Source organism: Clavelina lepadiformis, chromosome 1, assembly GCF_947623445.1.
Source record: "Clavelina lepadiformis chromosome 1, kaClaLepa1.1, whole genome shotgun sequence".
In the NCBI taxonomy this organism is placed as follows: Eukaryota; Metazoa; Chordata; class Ascidiacea; order Aplousobranchia; family Clavelinidae; genus Clavelina; species Clavelina lepadiformis.
The window spans coordinates 3,460,255-3,480,166 of NC_135240.1; the positions used below are offsets into that span (position 1 = coordinate 3,460,255).

The 19,912-nt window shown below is 35.7% G+C and overlaps 1 protein-coding gene across 1 annotated transcript; it reads left to right on the forward strand.

The window, feature by feature from the left end:
• Positions 1–9,443: 9,443 nt before the first annotated feature.
• LOC143448622 (E3 ubiquitin-protein ligase pellino homolog 2-like) lies at positions 9,444–19,589 on the forward strand. The gene is made up of 10 exons (XM_076948437.1): positions 9,444–9,707; positions 9,778–9,910; positions 12,207–12,305; positions 15,006–15,118; positions 15,797–15,890; positions 16,443–16,640; positions 17,417–17,515; positions 17,615–17,824; positions 17,934–18,049; positions 19,427–19,589. Exons 1-10 carry the CDS (start codon positions 9,520–9,522, stop codon positions 19,551–19,553), a joined length of 1,377 nt encoding a protein of 458 aa, XP_076804552.1. The 5' UTR covers positions 9,444–9,519; the 3' UTR covers positions 19,554–19,589.
• The last annotated feature ends 323 nt before the right edge of the window (positions 19,590–19,912 follow it).

Below are 19,912 nucleotides of genomic sequence, written 5' to 3' on the forward strand. Positions count from 1 at the left end.
ATCCCCACCATTAACGCGTTTTTAATTCCAACGGAGCTTAGGCTTATACTTTGGAATCTAGGCAAACTGTATAAAACGTTTCACAGACAATAACTAATGATACAAATCCGGTACCACTTGATTGGCTTTACCAGCTATTTCATATGAGGCTTCTTTGTCATAAGTGTACGTAGCTTCGATTTGTGGATGGCTTGAATCGAAAGGAAAAGCCATCTTTGGCTTCGGTTGAATGTGAATGTCGAACTGCCTGCTTCCTCGTTTAAACGCATTTCCAGATGTTACTCCTAAATCAAGAAAGTTATGCTCAGCATACACGAAATACTATACACATAAACCCCATTACAAAGAGACTAAGAGAGTGTAAGAAAAGTGTTTCTTGTGAAAATCTTCACACAGTATCCGACATATAGATGGCTATAGAAGAGAATTACCAAATCGTTCATCAATAGGTAATTTATCACAGTGTTAACTGTTCAGTTTTGTTTCCTCCGCTGAGCTTGAATGCATAAAGACTGGAATTTTATCTGCCGAATCAATTCCCCTTAAAATTGCCGAGACACTGGTGATATGATCTGGATAATGACTAATAGTTTAGTAAGTAACCATTTATTTAGCATACATATTTGTTAAACCAAACTGCTTGATGGTGGACATTTGCAAAGAATTTGAATTAACCACGGGTTACAGACACCGTTAAATAACTACAACGTAACACGCACCGTACGAGTATAACTGTAAACCAATAGGATGAATAATAATGACTACAGTACGGTATGAGCGAAAGAACGAAACCCTCCGAACCGAACTATCATTGTATCTCACCTGTGGCATTAGTACTACTGTAGTAGTTATTACTTGTTAATTACCTGCATGAGAATGGGTTATGATTATTCCTTTGAATGGTTTCTTGGTCATTTTTCGAAATTCTTCGTATAAATTCATGGCGACACTTGAGCTCTCTTGTTATTTGAATCGTAAATTTCGAAAAAATTGTTAAGGCTACCAAGAGTACCGTTTATGAACGTTTCGCTCTTTTTCTTTTATTTAGGCCAGCATTTCGTTGATGACGTAACGATCGATAGACATAGGCTATGTGTTTATTTTGCTTGGCAAAGGAATGCAAGTATGTGGTTATAATTCGCCGTTCAATTGTTTTCGCCAAAATAGCGATTTAGAACAATCGCCGTTTAAATTTATCGCCAGTAATACGTGTCTCTGAAGTTAAAAAATCTGCATCAAGATGTTGAAATTCTAAACTTCATATTTGGCAGCAGTAATCTCTCAGCTGGTCAGAAATTCCTCCCCAGCATCCAACATCCCTGTCGTGTTGAATAGTTTCTTTTACCCCATGTGTTTCATACTCAGCAACATTAGATGACTTGGTTTTTAAATTTGGTTCCGATGAAACAATATTTATATGTGGCTCTGCAATACAGTCACTCGAAGTAGATGGTCGCAAAGCAGTTGCATTAGGCCTACAGGACGTCGTTTCTGCAATGTTGCTTTTCTGTTCGCTTACAACATCAAAAAAATCAGTCACTTTTTTTGAACCTGCTACAATTTTTTTCAATTTAGCTTCTGCTTCTCTTCTAGATTTCTCCTTTTCCCAGCCGCTTTTATACTTCTTCGTTTTTATTTTTAAATTAATTTAGCGGTTGTTTTCGAAGGTTAAACAAATGCCCAAGGCTAACACCGATACACTATGTTGAATGTCAATTACAAAACATATTTGACTAATTTTATATATATGTTTTGCAAAACGCGTATTTCCAAGTGAAATATTCACGCAGCTACACTGGGAAAACCAGACGCTGTAATATGATTGAATGGTCTTATATTTGAAAATGCCTAGCGCAAATTTCTCTTATGTTGATCAGAACGCATGAACATACGAAACTTTTATACCATACGTTGTTTACGGAAACGGCGTGAAGAAACGTGAGATGAAACATTTGCCGACGTTTCCTGATTTTGCAAGCATTCGCGTGACGTGTCAGGATATTCTGTTTTCTATTTAAAGTCGTGACATAAACGTCATCATTGTTTGCTTGTACCTTCGTTTTGCTTTATAAGTTACAGAAAACATATTACTATCTTTTTGCGAATGTATTGCCAATATGAATTGTATTGTAACTATGTTTCAACGTTTATTGCTATGTGATCTACATTTTACGTGTTATATTGACTTTTGTTATCAACACTAGTGTTTTAATTATTGCTCATCGAGAATTTTTTTTATAATGATCATAAAATTCCTTTTTTTACACAAAAAGAAATTTTCTTGCGGAAGGTTATGTGATAAATATATCAATTAATGTAATATAAAATTATGTACGACATAGAATTCTCATCTATGGAATCAGTGAAGCATAACACTGCGTGACGTAATCAACAGCTTACCCTGTTCGTGCATTTTGATTCATTCAGTCTTTTCGGTTTCTACGTTCAACGCCGCAACATGTCTTTGTGCTGTTGCTGTCACAATGTTCTATCTTGATGTATTCGTTCAAAGAAGCTTCAAATATAATCAGATTATACAGTAGTCATTCGTGTGTCATTATTGCTGAAGTCTATCAAAGTTCACTGTTAGGATATACACAAGGAAACAGACTTTGTAGTGTAAGTGGGTAAACCTTACAGACTAAGGCACCATATACCACTTTTCATTACAACCCTATAGTGGTCTTTCGCTACTGCCTGCATGCGCAATATTGTTATGTGCGTTATTGCAAAATAAACTTGACTTGACTTGGCTACTAACAATCCTGCCTAACAGCCGAGAAAAAGCGATTGTTGCGTCATAATGACCAGGTTGGGTTTTACAGTGCATGGACTGTGTTTTCAATAATAGCTGGGAGATTTGTATTAGCCTAGGCTACCTAGGCCTAGTTGTTTCATTGACTTAGTGCAGTGGTGGGCCTATATTTGGGTGTGGACCTGGGGCTGCAGCCCCATCAGCCCCCGCCTTAATCCGGCCCTGAACTCACGTCACGATTTATAACGATACACAGGAAGTCATGCATTGGTGATACGTAACGCAACGCTTCCCAAAGTAGATTTCCCAAACCAGGAAGTATATATTATATTTTCCATCTGTGTGGTATAATATGCACCGTACATCACAAACTTTTAAAAGCCCGATTAAGAAGATGCCAATTGACAGCTAGTATATTCATACGTTTAAATCAATGCCTTTATAACACAATATATATACAAAACATACTAATTTTATATTTATTAGGGCATTGTTTAAATTAATAGATTGTTTATAAGATCTTTAAAAGTTTCGCGCTCACCTGTCATGTTAAATTGAGCCATCAAAAGTGAGTAGTGTCAAGCAGCGCTCTCACTTTTAGGGATTTAGTTCCAAATTGGAACTTTTAGCCCCATTTAGGGACAAGTTTAGGGATTTTGATGATCTGGGGATTTTTGAAATTGTTGATAAGTAGTCCTATAAAGTACTTATACAGATTTCACTTTTAGCATGTAAACAAGGATAATTTGTTTGTCATTTGTATATATGGGCCTATATATGTACCCCTACTAGCTATCTTTGGGGTAATGTGATAAGTAGGACGATTATTTTTTGACTTGTCAAAAATTTGTCAAATTTATACAGCGTTAGGTCAAAAATTGTCGAAATTGTTTAAAAAGTCAAAATTTTTTACCAAGTCAAAATTGTTTAAAAACTGCATTGTCTTGGTGTCATAGAGGTTGCACTGTAGGTGAATTTGTCATTTTAAATTGTACACCTTGTAACCTACTTTATACTGTTGTAAATGGCCCATTGTCTACTTACATATTAGTTTAGAGTGTTGAGACAAATGTATTGAACAGTTTTCGCTGTGTCTTATTGCAGTGTTTTTGGCAGTGATTTGTAATTAGCTCATTTCCCTTTTCGGAATAGGCTAGGTCTGTGTTCAGATTTTTGACCTTCTTTACTATAATAAATTTTAGTTTTTTGTACAATAATGCGTAATTTAACTACTTGAGTTCTTCATACGTCAAAATTTGTCAAAAAAAAGTTTTTAATGTCAAAATTTTCAATTTTTAGGTAAAAAACTTTCGTTTTTTAAGTCAAAAAATAATCGCCCTAGTGATAAAATTATAGTATAACGCGCTAATTATGGTTTAGGGATTTTTCATGCCATCTAGGGATTTTTTGGCATAGCTTTAGGGATTTTCTGGGTTTCATTTGTGAGAGCCCTGGTGTCAAGTGTGGACAGTGGACCCTTCGGCCTTCGACTCGTTTGACTCGCGCCATTTTGCGATATTTGGTATAAGTGGTTTTGATTGGGCTTGTTACAAAAGTGGAATCTTTTAGCAGGAGGCGAGATTTTTTTAGTTTTTTTCATGCAAAGCTCCTTAAGCGCTTGATCAATATTTTTAAGATTTTCCAAGTAACCTAATGTATTTTTTGTGCGTGGTGCACCCGATTCGTCTGCTTTCCGCCCATTAAAATCGTTGAAAATGCGGTAATAGTTTCCCATTCGAATGGCAGGAAGTATGCCTTTCTTACCCTAGAGTAAGATATATGCCAGACGTGGGCAAACTGCGGCTCGCGAGCCGCATGCGGCTCTCCGGCATGTTTTTTGTGGCTCTTCTAGTCGAATCGTAAAATTCCAAAAAATGTAAAGGCTACCAAGAGTACCGTTTATGAAAGTTTCTGTGTAGTTTTTCTTTATTTAGGCCAGGATTTCGTTTATGACGTAACACTAGACATCGATTCCGACATTGTTTTCAGGTATAGATTCTATACTCTATGGCAAAGGTTGTCAAAATGCACCTCACCAACATGTTTTTATGGGTCTTTTAGTTAAAAAGTAATATCCCAAAATGACTACTAATAGTATAATAACCAAATTGACAATCATTACTGATTTTGCGGCTCGCTGGTGTTTATATTTTTCCGCAAGTGACTCTTTCATTGAACAAATTTGCCCACCCCTGATATATGCATTTGGAATGGGGAGATGTTTACTTTGGCAGAAATATGATTTGTGGGAAACCCCATTGCTGAAAGCAGGTTCATTTTAATGGGCGGAAAAATAGACGAATGGGGTTCACAAACCATACTTGTGCCGAAGTAAAATTCTCCCCATTCTTAATGGGCGGAAAGTAGACGAATGGGGTGGCGTGGTAAGGTGGTATTTCACTGAAAGTATGGTTATGCAGGCTGTTGTTCAACACAGCGGTTAGGTTACACAGTGCTTGGCAACTGCTCTTGCTTATGCTCTCACTCATCAATGAAAAAAAGAGCTCAAAAAATATGTCGCTTACGCTTTTTTTAGCAATTAAAAACTAATTTCACTCCAACACGTTTCCTAAAACTTGTTGCATTCATATGTTGCAAATTTGCATTGTAAAACTTTTGTCTAACTGCAGCTGTAATTGCTTAACGTATTTATTGTAAATTTGGTAATTTCATGGAATTCGACGTGAAAGTGTTTTGTGCACTGTAAAAAATCTTTTCTAATTATAAGTCAATTTTACAATTGAGACTAACTAGAAGCCATACTTTTCGTTTGAAGACTAACTATTACTACATTCGAACAGCAGGATATCAAATAAAACTAATTACTAGTCTGCAAATGAAAACCTATTTATAAGTCTTTGATTTGCCAGACCTCTATAATAATAGCTTCGTTAAATAGCACAGAAATCGCGATTCAGACTTATTATTAGATTTTAGTTGGGGTATCTCAAAACAGAACTTGTTTAAGTTAATTCTTTAGCAAATCCTAGCTATTATATCCATAGCTATTTATATCCATTTTGTGCATTCGCTGTGTCGTTTGTGCAAAAAAATAACGATGAGCAAATAACCCTTACACTTGACGTGATATGTTTGTTGACCTACATCTACCTACAGGGATAATGGAGCGAGAAAATGACAAACAAAAATAGCCTTTGTATTACAGTAAAATTTCCTTAACAAATCCAAGTGCTTATTGTAATCACTTAAGATGCAGGACAGAATTTTTACACATAAAACACGGTTAATAAATACAAGCTCTCCTTTAGAGATCAATTCCTTGTTAGTAAAAACGAAATTAATCTGAAGAAATTATTGCTGCTTGTCAGCAAATATTCCACTCACCCACTTTGCCGATTTCATGTTCGACTGGGAATAAATAGCAACCATTTATGAGCGTAGAAACTCAAAACTATTCTTGCATTACTTAAGTGTTTCTTCCAAGTGAAACTTACTTATCAATAACTGAAAAGTGAACTTTACAACAAATAAACCATATTTGTTCCTATGCTATCTTTATCGGTGTAAAATATGTCGATTGTAAAGCGAATTTAACTTATATAGCATTAAAGAAAAATATGAAACGTTGCAACAAATAAAAAGTTTGAAACAACTGCTGTAAATAAAAATCATGATTATTTTCATGAATGCTATTGTGCGATCAAGGACTTTGAAAATCTTGTGCTTAGATCTTTGCTGGTACCTAAAGTGTATGATAAGTGCTGATTGTGACTGTGTTATATTAACCTCTCTTAAATTAAAGGCACCCAAGTGTCTTACAGAGGTGTGCGTTGGCATTGGGCCTTGTGGTTTTCTTGCCTGAACTGAGAATATGCAGAACAGTGCAAAATTAACGGTTGATATAAAAATCAGTGTCACATGGTGTTTCAAAAGTAAACCTTATATGAGTACAAATGGCAGTCACATTTGTGACAGGTTTTGTTTACTTTTAGTTGTAGTTTTTTGCCGGTATTACCAAGTATCCAGCAATAGAAGAATAAGTGTTGTAGGAAATTGTAGTTACAACCAAGGAAATATTGTAGTTAACAAACTTATTTATTTTATCATATTTATTTCTTGATGAGAGCTTTGCGAAGTTGAGCTGCATTGTACGTATACAAAGTCATTATAATAAGCACCACAAAGTATTGTAATAATTTAAAAAGCTAACATGTTTCGAAAAAACATTTGTTCTTTGTTAGAGCGTGTAACATGAATTAGTTAACTAAACAATTGCATTTTGGCGTCTTAATGATGGAGATCAAAAGCCCAACTCACATAAGTTTATACTTGAACCTCTAGCCTTACTTCACTGGGTCGCCATCAGCAGCCGAGCTTGAGAGCAAATCAAAAAAAATTCATGCGCACTTAGTTCAGTTGCATTTTTAATTTGTACAAAATGAAAAACTGGATACGAAAAAATTCGATTTTATAAATTTATGTATAGTAGCTGTGAGAGTTATGGCGTAAAACAAGCATGGATACGCTATTGCTAACCACAAATTTGTTTTGTTTTTGCCCTTGCTCCTTGAAATCATTGTTTTGGGCCAAACGTTTCACGTTATGTTCTGCTGCTCACTCTTTTTCGTATGAGACTTCAGTGAAATTTGCGAAACAGTTAGCTTTACACCAAGTATGTAATGTATATCATAAACATTAAAATGTACCATTTCACAGTTCGTATATAAATAATTATAATTTAAGCATGCTACCAATTTTGCAATAGGCTCACATAGGATGTGGTGTCAACTTAATAGTCTATTTGCATTGCTATTGAAATTGGTGTCGTCATCAAGGCCGTTGTTACTTTTTGTTTAAACTTTTTGGTTCTTTAACCCTTATTAGCACAGGGATTTTATGTAACTTAATCGGCACATATGTTGACAAATTGTCAACATGGTATTTCCTTGTGTTTTTCGATACAAATGCGCTGGTCTTAAAGTGAAGTTGTTGTGTTAGATGATTTGATGTTGATAAAACTTTAACAAAACAATTATTAATCCTAATTGGGAGGTCCGCTGTCTTCCCAGGAATAGTTTTAGCTTACTAGTTCTCAGATAAAATGCAAGAAAATCTTAACGAAAAAATTTTACCACGTGTTTTTCAAACACAAAAACGAAGAAACGTGGAGCACTGCAACAAATTGTTCAGCATTCCCAGCATTATTTGTTCTTCTGAAGTTTTCTGTTTCGTGGGCAAACCCGTCGGCTACAAGTGACACATGAAGATCGAGTATGCTCTGCACATCTGTAGCATCTTCCCCGTTTGATACCTTGAACTGCGCCATTGAAAGTGCTTGAAGTAGCAGCATCAACGAACTTTTTGGAAAGTAGTTTAGTTTCTACCGCCAATTTTCTTTGGATGACATATGGTGACATATATGACATATGACATATATATATGGATGACTTTGAGCAAGCTGAAAGCTAAGCTTTTTTAGAAAATCTGTTTTTTTTCTACTTTTCCCATTGCCTCTTATTATGAGAAATGCGTTGTTACTGGCAACATTTATCAAATTGCAATTATTAACCATTGGCCAACTATTTGTTTTCCTCAAGCAATTGAATTCTTCACAGTTTTCATCAAGAGTGTCAACTCCACCTTTATATTTGTTGTAATCCATGATAACTGTAAGTTTCCTGTGAGTTTCAGTGATGGAAACAGAAGAGTGTGAAGAAGACATCATGAGGACATTCCTGTTTCGTTTTGGTACATATGACAATAGCAGAATGTTGTTCAAATGGTCATACAATGCTTCAGTACTTTCCACCTCTCTTCTCCTTGCTGACTTGAGCTGCGATGGAACTTCACGGCGATTAGCCATTACTGTTCTAACCAATGTAAGCTTTTGAAGCAAGAGACTGTAAACAAGACCAAGAGATGTAAAATATCTGTCAATGTATATGTCACGACCAGTACCAAAGTAAACAAAACGCAAGTTCATCACTATATCATTTGCAAGATTTCTGTCAGGAGCCGAGTCGGTTTCTTTTCCGGAATGAATAATGCCATTTAGAGCAAAACCTGATGTGGCTTCACACAGCCAAAAGAACTTTACACCATATTTCCTTGGTTTCGATGGCATGAATGTTCTTCCAGCAATTTTGCCTCGATATCCGATGAGTTGTTCATCCACATTCAAGGATTCCCTAAGAATGTAGACGTTGCGCAGAGCTTGTAAGAGCTAGTTAGAGCTAAGGCAAACGTTTCCGACACAACTGCTTAGACAATATTTTTCTTCTGAGTTATATCAAGTTATCAACTGGCAATCTAACTCCTTCTAGTCAGACAGTGATTGACTAAATACACATGGACTCTCCACACAACTCTCCACACAACTCTCCTGTAAGTCCCCGGTTATCACATTGTGATAATAGCTAACTACTATGTAGTGACTTTATATTCCAAACTCCTAATGTTTCTGATTGTTGACATTTTGTCAACAGATGTGCCGATTAAGTTAAAACGCAAATAACTCATTGTGGAAACAATTTAGCGTTTTGAAATCGCTACAGCAGTAAGCTATTCAGAAGTTCACCATCGTCACAGGATCTTGCTGAGCTAGTGCATAAGCTGCGAGAGCAATGTCACACAAAAAATCGATTTTGACAAAATGTCAACGCATGTGCTATAAGGGTTAAAATTGATGTTACATAATATGTTTGATTCCTCTTTTACATGCAGCTATTTTATTTATATTGCTTTTTACTCTAACTAACTACTTAGTAGCTCATGTTAATTTTGCTGTTGTTGTCGTGGGCTTAATGAAGACAGAAAGTGAAATGGATGTAGCATCTCCAGTTGAACACCTAGCTGGGATGGAAATAGACACTTCTGATACAGCTCATCAAAATGTGGCAGAATATCAAGACAATACAACCCATGAGCCTACTTGTACTCCACCAGCTGATGAAGATGAAGCGAAAATTTACGGAGAACTTATTGTTCTTGGGTATAAATGAAATAGCTTGTGATTGGTGTTTTTATAAAGTATTAAAACATCTTTTCACTTATCATTTCAGAACAAATGGACAGCTTCCAGGTGGCGACAGAGGACGGCGAAAAAGTTGTTTTACTTTACGAAAGAAAAAGAAAGCGACAGGAGTCAAACCCTCGGACCAACATCAGGTTTTCCCAAGAGCATCTCAATCTCAAGTAATGTAGTTCTAAGCATCATTCATTTGCTATTCAGTGAATTTTATTCTGCTAGTAAGCATTACGATGCATTGATTTGGTGATTAATTTCTGTCCATCATTTTGATATATGGTACTCTTCAATTTTGGGAATTTGCGGACTTTATTTATTGAACTGCAAAAGATAACACTGGCCAACAAAAAAATTTTGGCATGGAAGGTAAGAACGATTTTAGAGTATATCAGGGGCGCTGAACTCGAAAATGCCATTAGTTTTTGCAAATTGGCTCTAGTTTTTAAGATATTAGCGAATTTCGATATTTTTGGTATCTTTTAAATTTGAAGGTAGGTTGCATTTTATATTAAGGAACTGCCTATATTAAATGTTGTTGTAAGTCTATGTGCACTAAAACCACAAGAATGAGCAAAAGCTAAAGACACAATGAGATTAGCTAAATGAGGAAATGCTGCATAAATCTATTCGTTTCCTTATATTCAACACAAAAAATGCCCCATTTATTCGTATTTTCATCAGATTCTCCTAACATATTGCAATTTGTGAGACTAAGCTTCCAATACCACATTAAAACTTACTTGAAGTGAACAATAAATAGCAGTAATTTGGTAATAACAAACCAAGTATGCCTAAGCCTACACAAGAAAGACAACAATTTGTAAAATAGACGAAATGAACAAGCAATCAATTTTTATCATTAACCACGGAGTATTCAAAGCAAAACACTTTACGAAGAAATATATCCATTTCAGGATGTGCATTAGTGAAGTTCTTAGATGCACTCTAGTTAATTACTCAAATTAGCTTAAAGTCATCTGCAGGAAAGCCCTCTTGTACGACTTTCGCCTGTAGTCTTGTTGTGGACAGCTTCGCATTAGGCACCACTGCACCAGCAGTAATCTGCCATCATGTGAGTCATCTACCTTGATATCTCTCTTCCATTAATTTGATATCTTGGTGAAACCTTTCACCTTGTTCCTCACTCATTCATATTTTCGAGGTTTTCAGGGAAGCGATCCAAGTGACTGAATAGATAGTGAACTTTTATGCTCATCCTTGATCCAAGAGCTTGAAAGTTCGTAAGCTTCACTTCTACGAGATCCACACAGTTGCTTGCTTTTACAACTGCAACGAAAGAGTACCAGGCTGCCTTCTCAACTTCAGTCATGTGTGATGGAAAAACTTGATCTTAAAGTAATTTTCGTATTTGTGGGCAATCAAAAATTCCTGCTTTCAGCTTTTCAATACTAAGACTAGGGAACACTTTGCACAGGTAATCAAAACAAGCACCATCTTTTTCTAAGGCCTTCACAAATTGTTTCATCAAACCCAATTTGATGTGCAATGTGGGTAAAATAATGCGATCACGACTGACCAAAGGTTCATTTACAATGTTTTTATCTCTGTGCACAAGCTGTTCATGTATGGGCCACTCCTTTTTAATCCAGTGTTGATCAGTGGCCCAACTATCCCAGTAACAAATAAAGCAGGGGTACTTGGTGTAGCCGCCTTGTCCTAAGAGAAAGTTGACCATTTTCAAATCAACGCATATCTCCCAGTTATGCTCAGCATAAGAAAATTTCTTCAAGACCATTTTAACACGTTGGTAGTGTTCCTTTAAAACGACTGAGTGGCCAATTGGAACACAGGCAAACTTGTTTCCGTTGTGAAGTAGCACACATTTCAAACTTTTTTTGGAGCTGTCGTTGAATAACCTCCATTCTTCTGGTTTATATTCAAGTAGACCCATAGATGAAAGAAGTCCTTCGATGTTTTTACAGTATACAAAATTATCTTCTTGAGAGAAAAATTGCATTAACATTTCTTCTCTGTCCCGTTAAAACGTTATTTTTGTTGCCAAATCAAGAATGTTATGCTGTGTGTAGATGTTAAGGCTTATGTTGTGCTTGATGGGAGATGATATAAACTAATCTAAGGTCTTATTTACCTCCCAAGAGAGTAATTTGTGCCAGACAACTAAACATTTGGGCAAAACTAAATAGCTGCTTCACATGGCTTCAGTTTTTGTTAACCTTTATAGCATACATTTCTAACTTTTCATGGTATATGTAGGAAGAAGCAATATCTCAAAAACTAGAGCCAATTCAGCAAAAGTAATAACATTTTCGGACTCAGCGCCCCTGATATACCCCTAAATCGATCTAACATATCATGCCTTTTGAAAAAAAATTTTTTTTGTTGGCCTGTGTAATAAAACATTATTTTTTATAATGTATTGTTTTGTAGCTTATGTTCGTGTTTATGCGTGAATACTCATGAATATTTCTGCTGTATTTTTAGACATTCAACAGCAAAGAACATCACAGTGTTTCATACATATTACCACGGAATGTCGTTGTTGTGCCATATATCCTTGACCCTGATACTGACATGTTTCAGGTACCGTATTTTACGAACCATAAGGTTCATAAAATAAACAAATAAACAATAAAATACTTTAACTCTTTTTTTTCCACATAGATTGATCGTGCGCCTTATAAGCCGGTGCGCCTAATGTACAGATCGTAATGCGCATGCGCGCAACGTATTTTAATGAGCTTTATACGGTAACCCATGCGCCTTATGTTATAGTCCGGTGCGCCTTATGTATGAACAAAAATCTTATAAAAGCATTTTATTGACAGTGCGCCTTATAACCCGGTGCGCCTTATTGACCGTAAAATACGGTAATTACCTTTAACATGCTTAAGAATTTGTGTATGGCTCCAGAATGTCTATTGACACCACAAAGTTATGTTTGTTACTGTAAAGAAACTGAAACTCAGTTATATAGTTCTTTCAGGTGAATAGACTAAATATGTCTTTGTGAGCTACATAAATACTGTATTTTATTGCCTAACTGGAATGTAAATGTGATCTGTGGGCTCTGTTTTCTGTTGATATGAAACATTGTTATTATTTGTTATTATGAAACATTGTTATATTTTGTAGTAACCCAAAGTTTCTCAGTATTCACTGGGGCAAAGCCGGCATAACACAGTACATGCCACTGCTAATATTTGGTCTATGACAAGAACTGTGTAAATGAGGAATTCTCTGGTCTTTGTTAAAACAGTTCCTCTTTCTTAAACTGTGTGAAATGAATTCTGAAACTAAGTTTTGAGTTATAGAGCTGGTGCAAAATCAACAGTAATTTCTCGCAAAACAAAGTCAAATTGGCTGAACTTTTGAATTGTTTTATTGAATTTTTGTTTAATTGAAAGAAATTAAAGCTGGATTGTAAATAAGTTACATTGACAGTTTAAATGTAAGTAAATTATTATTATGTCAATTATTATGTAAATTATTATGTCAATAGTTATTTGAAAGCATATACAGTATAACTATTTTAAATACTACTGAAAAATGTTGTGACATGTTAACGGTATTCATCTGCTGAGTAATGCAGGCTCGTTTGGGCTAAACTGTTTAACACCAATTTAATCCTGGAACAGTGTATGTACTTGATTGTATGTCCTCTACACTACTTGAATTCGCATCAAACTGGTTTAGTTTTCTTGAAAATTGCATACTTTGTTGTGACGTTTTTAGTGTTACGCAAGTAATTACCAGAATGGAAAAATCGGTAACATACAACTCGAACCGTGTGCTCACTGAGTCTGCAGTTGCTCATAAATTCACGCAGCTATGTCATAATGACCATGAATTTTCAAAATATTCAAAATTGGGTATTTGTTAGCTGCATGCCAGTGTTTCCTTGTATACTTGTATGCTGCGTTACTCACGAGTTTCAACGAGGGATATTCAATCATCATGTCAAAGCAAATAGGCGTGACGGTATCGAGTGCCGAAACTGAAGTTTACTAAATCTATGCTGTCCACATCGCGTTTTGCTTGCCGTTGATAGAATAGTGTAGCGTTGGCTCATTCTGGGTAACAGCAACGCGGAAGGAGGATATTCATCTCCAAGTAACTATGCTCAACTTTTCGGACACAACTACAGTACTACATTAGGAAATATTTTTTTCATTTTCGGTACTGTCGGTAACGTATAAAACTATGCATTCCACCTATCCCGAACACTGGGATATTTTAATGTGAATACAGAACGGTAGTTCGTGGTTATGTATTAGGTGAACAATCTTCTGTGGTTACCTTTTCGAATACTCACTTTTTCACAGCAATGTGCGTTGGAGAGATGTTTTTATTCGTGTGCTGTGTGCGTTGTGACATAATCGGTTTTTGCTGACATTTACTGCTGCTTTGTCATGGCCAGTCACGATGTTTCTGCGAGTTTCGGTGCAGTGTAAACGAGTAGAAGTTGGCAAGCTGACTGTTATGCGTTATTAAAGAAACTGAAGTTTCCCATTTTTAGCTTTTATACATAATATAAATGTTTTCAGGTCAATATTTAATTGTGTGAAACTTTAGTTGATGTTAATTGCGTACTCATTTCCAGACATGCAGGTTGACGTATTTCTGCCACGAAATTACACAGCAGTTAAACTATTAAACCTAAAATTCCACGAGTTAATAATATTGTAAATTTTGTTGGTTACTTTATTCGTCACAAGTTAACGTGTGATTACCGCTACGAATTAATAACGCCAGGAAGTACTGACGAACAAATAAGGATTCGGCGGGAATAAACGTGCCGGTCCTTCTTTACGTTGGCTAAGTTAATTTACCAAACATATCAGTAAGCTTAGCCGTCTCGAGGCAAGCCTGGACTTGCCCTGGAAGTCGAAGCTAACAGAAAGCGCAGTGTCAGATGTGAAGCCGAGAAATCTTATGTGCGTTTCGCAACTCAGGGCCCGAAATACGCTCTCAATAGATCTGCAATGTACCATTCCCTCTTGTGGTTTTAGGCCAATACTGTCAGAGGATTGTTACCATTCTTTTAGCTACAAATTACAAAAAATTTACTCGAATGACTCGAATATCTAAAACATTTAAAAGGTCTCCTGCCTAATGATAATATTGTTTACCTTTAAAAATCACTGGCTTGTATTTAAACAACAGTGTAAGATACAATTCTGTTAAGTTGTATTATATTATGAGTATAGCGTTCAGGCATATGCCAAATTGAATTCAATTTTTCTGAATAAATGATCAATTAAATTATTTATGTATACACAGATTGGAAGGTCTAATGAAGAACCCATTGACTTTGTAGTCATGGATATATTTCCTGGTACATCTATTTCTACCCATCAAAGAAGCCAGCAACCACAACAGAGCACAATATCCAGGTATTGCTTTATTTTTGTTGATGCATTTGTAAGTCATTTTGTTACTTTCAAGAAATTCTAAAAAATATTCATAATAAACATAGTGACAGAAGTGGGCTTGTAAAGATGTTAACCACAAAAGTAATTACCAGTACTGAATAGCTTCCCTGTCTCCAAATACTGGAATATTTAGTGTATTAATAGGAAACCTTTCCCAGGGTTAATGAAAGCAAGTTACGTGCAGGTAAGCTTGATAAATAATTAATTAATCAATACCATAATTATTTTATAAGTGGTTATACACTGCAGCACTTGTACAATGAAAGTCTTTCTTAATAATAAAGTTCAGTTGAGTTGGTCAATTGTGTTTCACTGCTGTTTTAGACTTTGTTTAAGAAATATCAATTAAAAACTTTACAATGAAACACCTTAAACAGGATTAGATTTAAATTTACTCGGCCCATTTTCCAAGACAGTTTACATTAAAATGTCAGCTAACCCCCGGCACTAGAAAAGATGTTATGTCTTTTGGAAGGATGATATCATTTTTACATCATCACACATGTTCCAAATTCTGAGCAACCAGCATTTTTAAGTCCGAAAAATACTTCAATATTGTAGGATTTTTATTGTAGGACCTAGGATTTGTGATTGATGCTGGAGAATCAGCTGACTCACTGATGCTTGTATTTATTTTAGGTTTGCCTGTAGAATAGTTTGTGACCGAAATCCTCCATACACTGCAAGAATATATGCTGCCGGTTTTGATACATCAATGAACATAGTACTTGGTGTAAGTAGGAACAATATTTTGGTGCTTCTACAGTAAATGTTTCCCTTGTTGCCAAAGTTCCTATACTGTGTTGCTGGCACCGGGTATTTTAATGGGACTCACTATTTAACAGCATGGTAATGTTAAAGTATAGGATTAATAGGAATACTGGTTCTTATACAATCTTAATATATTTTCTGTTGTATATATAACAGTACCACCAAAATTACCAAGTAACCAAAATTTATAACATGGAAGGACATGGGAATTAGAAGTTAAATTATGCTCCTTTAACCTATGGTTTTAACTTTGGCGAAAAGGAACTATTTTACATCCTATGTAACACTCTCTGAAAGGTTAAACTAAGCCATTTTTTGTATCTCATGTATATATACACTTTCACATTTCTGTAATTATTGTGGTCTGTGTTCTTATCACATTTGTTGGTTGGTTTCAGGCAGCTTTAATTTTGGTTTGTCTGTCTTGTTTTGTGTTAGACTAGCATTTTAGTATTTAAACTGAAAATTATGCTTGCCAATTGTATGCAAGTAAAAAATAACCGCGGTAATGCAGGAAAAAGCACCAAAATTGACCATTGATAAAGATGGTAAACGGATTTGTGATGGTCTGACAACTAATGGTGTTCTAATTATGCAACCCAAAAATGGGTTCAGCCAAAGTTCCGAACCAACACAATGGAAGGAAACGTCTGTGCGTGGTGATATATATCGATCACGCGAGTCACGATCAGCACAGATGCCTGGAGCAAAGGTAAGACATCCACAAAACATTTCATATCTAGGACATAGTTTAATGCTGTTTTTTCAACATACACATGCAGAGTTGCTGGAGTGTTCACTTAAAGTTTAGGATTTGTCCTACACCATGGTTTCTTTTTTGACTAGCCCACACAGTCTGTCCCATCCATCAGAACACGTGACATATTCGCTTAAATAAACAGCTCTGACAATTAGGCCAGTCACCTTGGTGTCTGGTGTTTCTTGTCTGCATTAATAGTATGACAAGCACAGTATGCGTGTTCTAACTGGCCCCCAAATGTTTGAGATTTTTAACGTCACAGTTACTTTGGTAGGCAGCCAGGACAGTTAAAATCATAAATATTATAATTATATAATTAATTAGCTTATATTTTTTATGCCCACATAATGAAAGCTATCTTGCAATTTTTTATCACTTCAGATATTTCTGTTTAAAACACATTCATGTGAAGAATATACATTAAGTTGGATTTTTCATGTATTCCTTGTTTGTTGGTATCTCAATTAGGCAATTAGAGACTACAGTAAAGAATTAATTATGGCATCAAGTTATTTGTTTGAGTGTAAAGCTTGTCTTCTATGTGTTATTTTGTCTATTTTTGCCAAGAACATGAAGCTATATGTAATGATCATCATCTTCTATAGAACCATGATTAAGATTTGGGTTTAGAATATGCTTGACTTTCACTGAAAATCTCAAATGATTAATTATTCTAGTACACATAGTTTCTCGATCAGTAAAGTTCTTACCCAAATTACTTTTTGTAGGTTGATGGTGATAGTAATGTTTTAGTCAGTGGTACGTTAATTGATTTGTGTGGGGTCACCTTGTTGTGGAGATCTTCTGGCAGTATTAATTGCATGCCGGTGAGACAATAAATGCTGCATGAATGTTACACCAAAGCGTTTTTTTTTCTGAAGCATCATTTAGGATCATACATTTAAATATCGATTTTCCCCACTCAGATGCCTCATGATATCAATCAACTAATCCATAATCTTAATTTGAAAGAATTGCTTGTCGGTCTCACCACCGTTGCTTGTCAAGGAAGAAACAGAGCAATAAGAGAAACTGAAAAGCAGCCGTGGGTGTACTTAGAATGTGGTCATGCTCATGGTAGAATAGCGTGGGGAAATCGAGGTGAAGGAGGACGAATGTGCCCTCTCTGTCGATCAGTATGTGTAATGTGTATCTTTTTATCTATAAAATTGTCTTTATTAGGTTCTTTATTTTGTTACTCTTTTAGCAATATTTTTTGTATGGATATTGTTTTCTGCTTAACAGGTTGGAAAGTATGTGCCATTGTGGATGGGCAATGAACCTGCATTTTATGTTGACACTGGCTCTCCAACCCATTTTTTTACTCCATGCGGGCATGTGTGTTCTGCAAAGACTGCACTGTAAGATAACAAGTTTTCCTAACCTTCAGAAAATTATATAACATACGTTCTTAAAACAGAATTGTTCATAAGTTTCGTTATTATTGTCAGTTGTGTGCAACACACTTGGAACAATCGTTCAGTTGTGAAACCTTTGATACATAAACTTATTTTCATCAAACAGAAATGAATGGGCGCATAAAATATAGTTACTGTCGGGTTTGTTCTAACACCTGTTACCGCCATATAGCCACTAACCAGTATACGAGTGAAGTAGTATACTGTCTTATAAGTAGTTAGTTTAGTAGAAAGTTTAGTAAAACCTCAGGTGGTATTGGGTGTATCAGGTGTTGCTACACTCAGCGTTTTTTGTAAGGTTTGACTTTCGCGACTGTAAGAAGTTTTAGGAGACTGCAGTTACGTTACCTAACTGTGAAATTAACCTTAACTGCTTAAACGAATTATATATTATTAACATATCTTTTTAGAGTCGAAATACAGTACCTACTAAATATCTTTTCTGATCTAAGTTAAATTTAAAAAACTAAACACTACGCCTCTGAAATCAACGTTTAACATACCTGTTCTTCTGGCTATTGTAACCGCCTAAACTTACTATCGGAATGTTTGACTTGCAGATGGCAAAAGGCAGTAGTTACTTTCCAAAATACAGTAATCGGTTTACGTTATGACGTGATCATGCGTTGTGTGTGATCGGCCAATGTGTGCTATTGTGCTGAAGGGTTACTGATTGAATTGCAGTGTAGCCTAAGTTAAATAAACCTGGCATACAAATTGATAAATTTCACACAAAATTATACTTAGGTACAATTGTATTTATGCTGCCTTTCAGCGGTGTAAAATTTGCTACCGGACATAGGTTGAATGGGACAACAACTCACCGATAATAATGAATTTTTAGTCAGTGGCTTGTGCAAGTTTACCAAAAACTAGAATGTTTCCCTTAGCGCCGTTCCAGGCGATTCCTTTCACACATGGAAATTTGGTTTGAAACACGTTTTCCCAAAAAATGCTGAGATGTCTAGCCAAAACTATCATGCCAAATGTCATAGCAAAATTCGTAAAAACGCTAAATTTGAAGGATTTGGAGTTGTGCATGATGGGATTGTATATCACCATACGTCATCGCTTGTTTCTTTCCTCTCCCCCTTGTGTCTGAACAATAATTGACCTTGACGTTCATGAAATTGTTAATTTTTTGGTGTGGTTGCTGAAAAAACAACTTTTGAGAGACGTTGGAAAAATTCAAGAAACCGTTTTGGACCTTCAAAATGCCTTAAAAATTACAGGCTATACTTGTTTTAAATCGTGTTATTACTCAATGTTATCTAAATGTGGCATAGCATGTCTGAAATCAAACCCATGTTTTCTGTGCAGGTATTGGTCTCGGACAGCATTACCGCATGGAACGCAAGCATACAACGCCGCTTGTCCCTTTTGCGCTACGCCATTAGAGGGTGAACCAGGATATAAAAAGTTAATTTGGCAACAACCAGTTGACTGACACATGTGCAATGCATTAAAGCAAACAGCTGTGGAAAATACGTTTTTGTAATGCAAGTATGTGTTGTTGTTGGTCAACGCTCCCCATGTGATGTGCGCAGTGAGCAAAGGCCCAAGTCCAAATAAGCCAAAATCTTGCCCATCAAGAAAGTTCATATTGAACTGTCTACCTGCCCTACACAGACTAGAATGATGTTGTTAAGGAAGTAGATGGGTTAATTTTGTCTCATTGTTTTTATAACATAGCTGTACACATATTTACTCGCGCTACTCATTTAGTTTTCTAAGTGTTCTTGCAATGACTGGTAGTCAATGAATTAAAAACTAGTTGTAAAAAAACATATGGTAACCACAAGATCA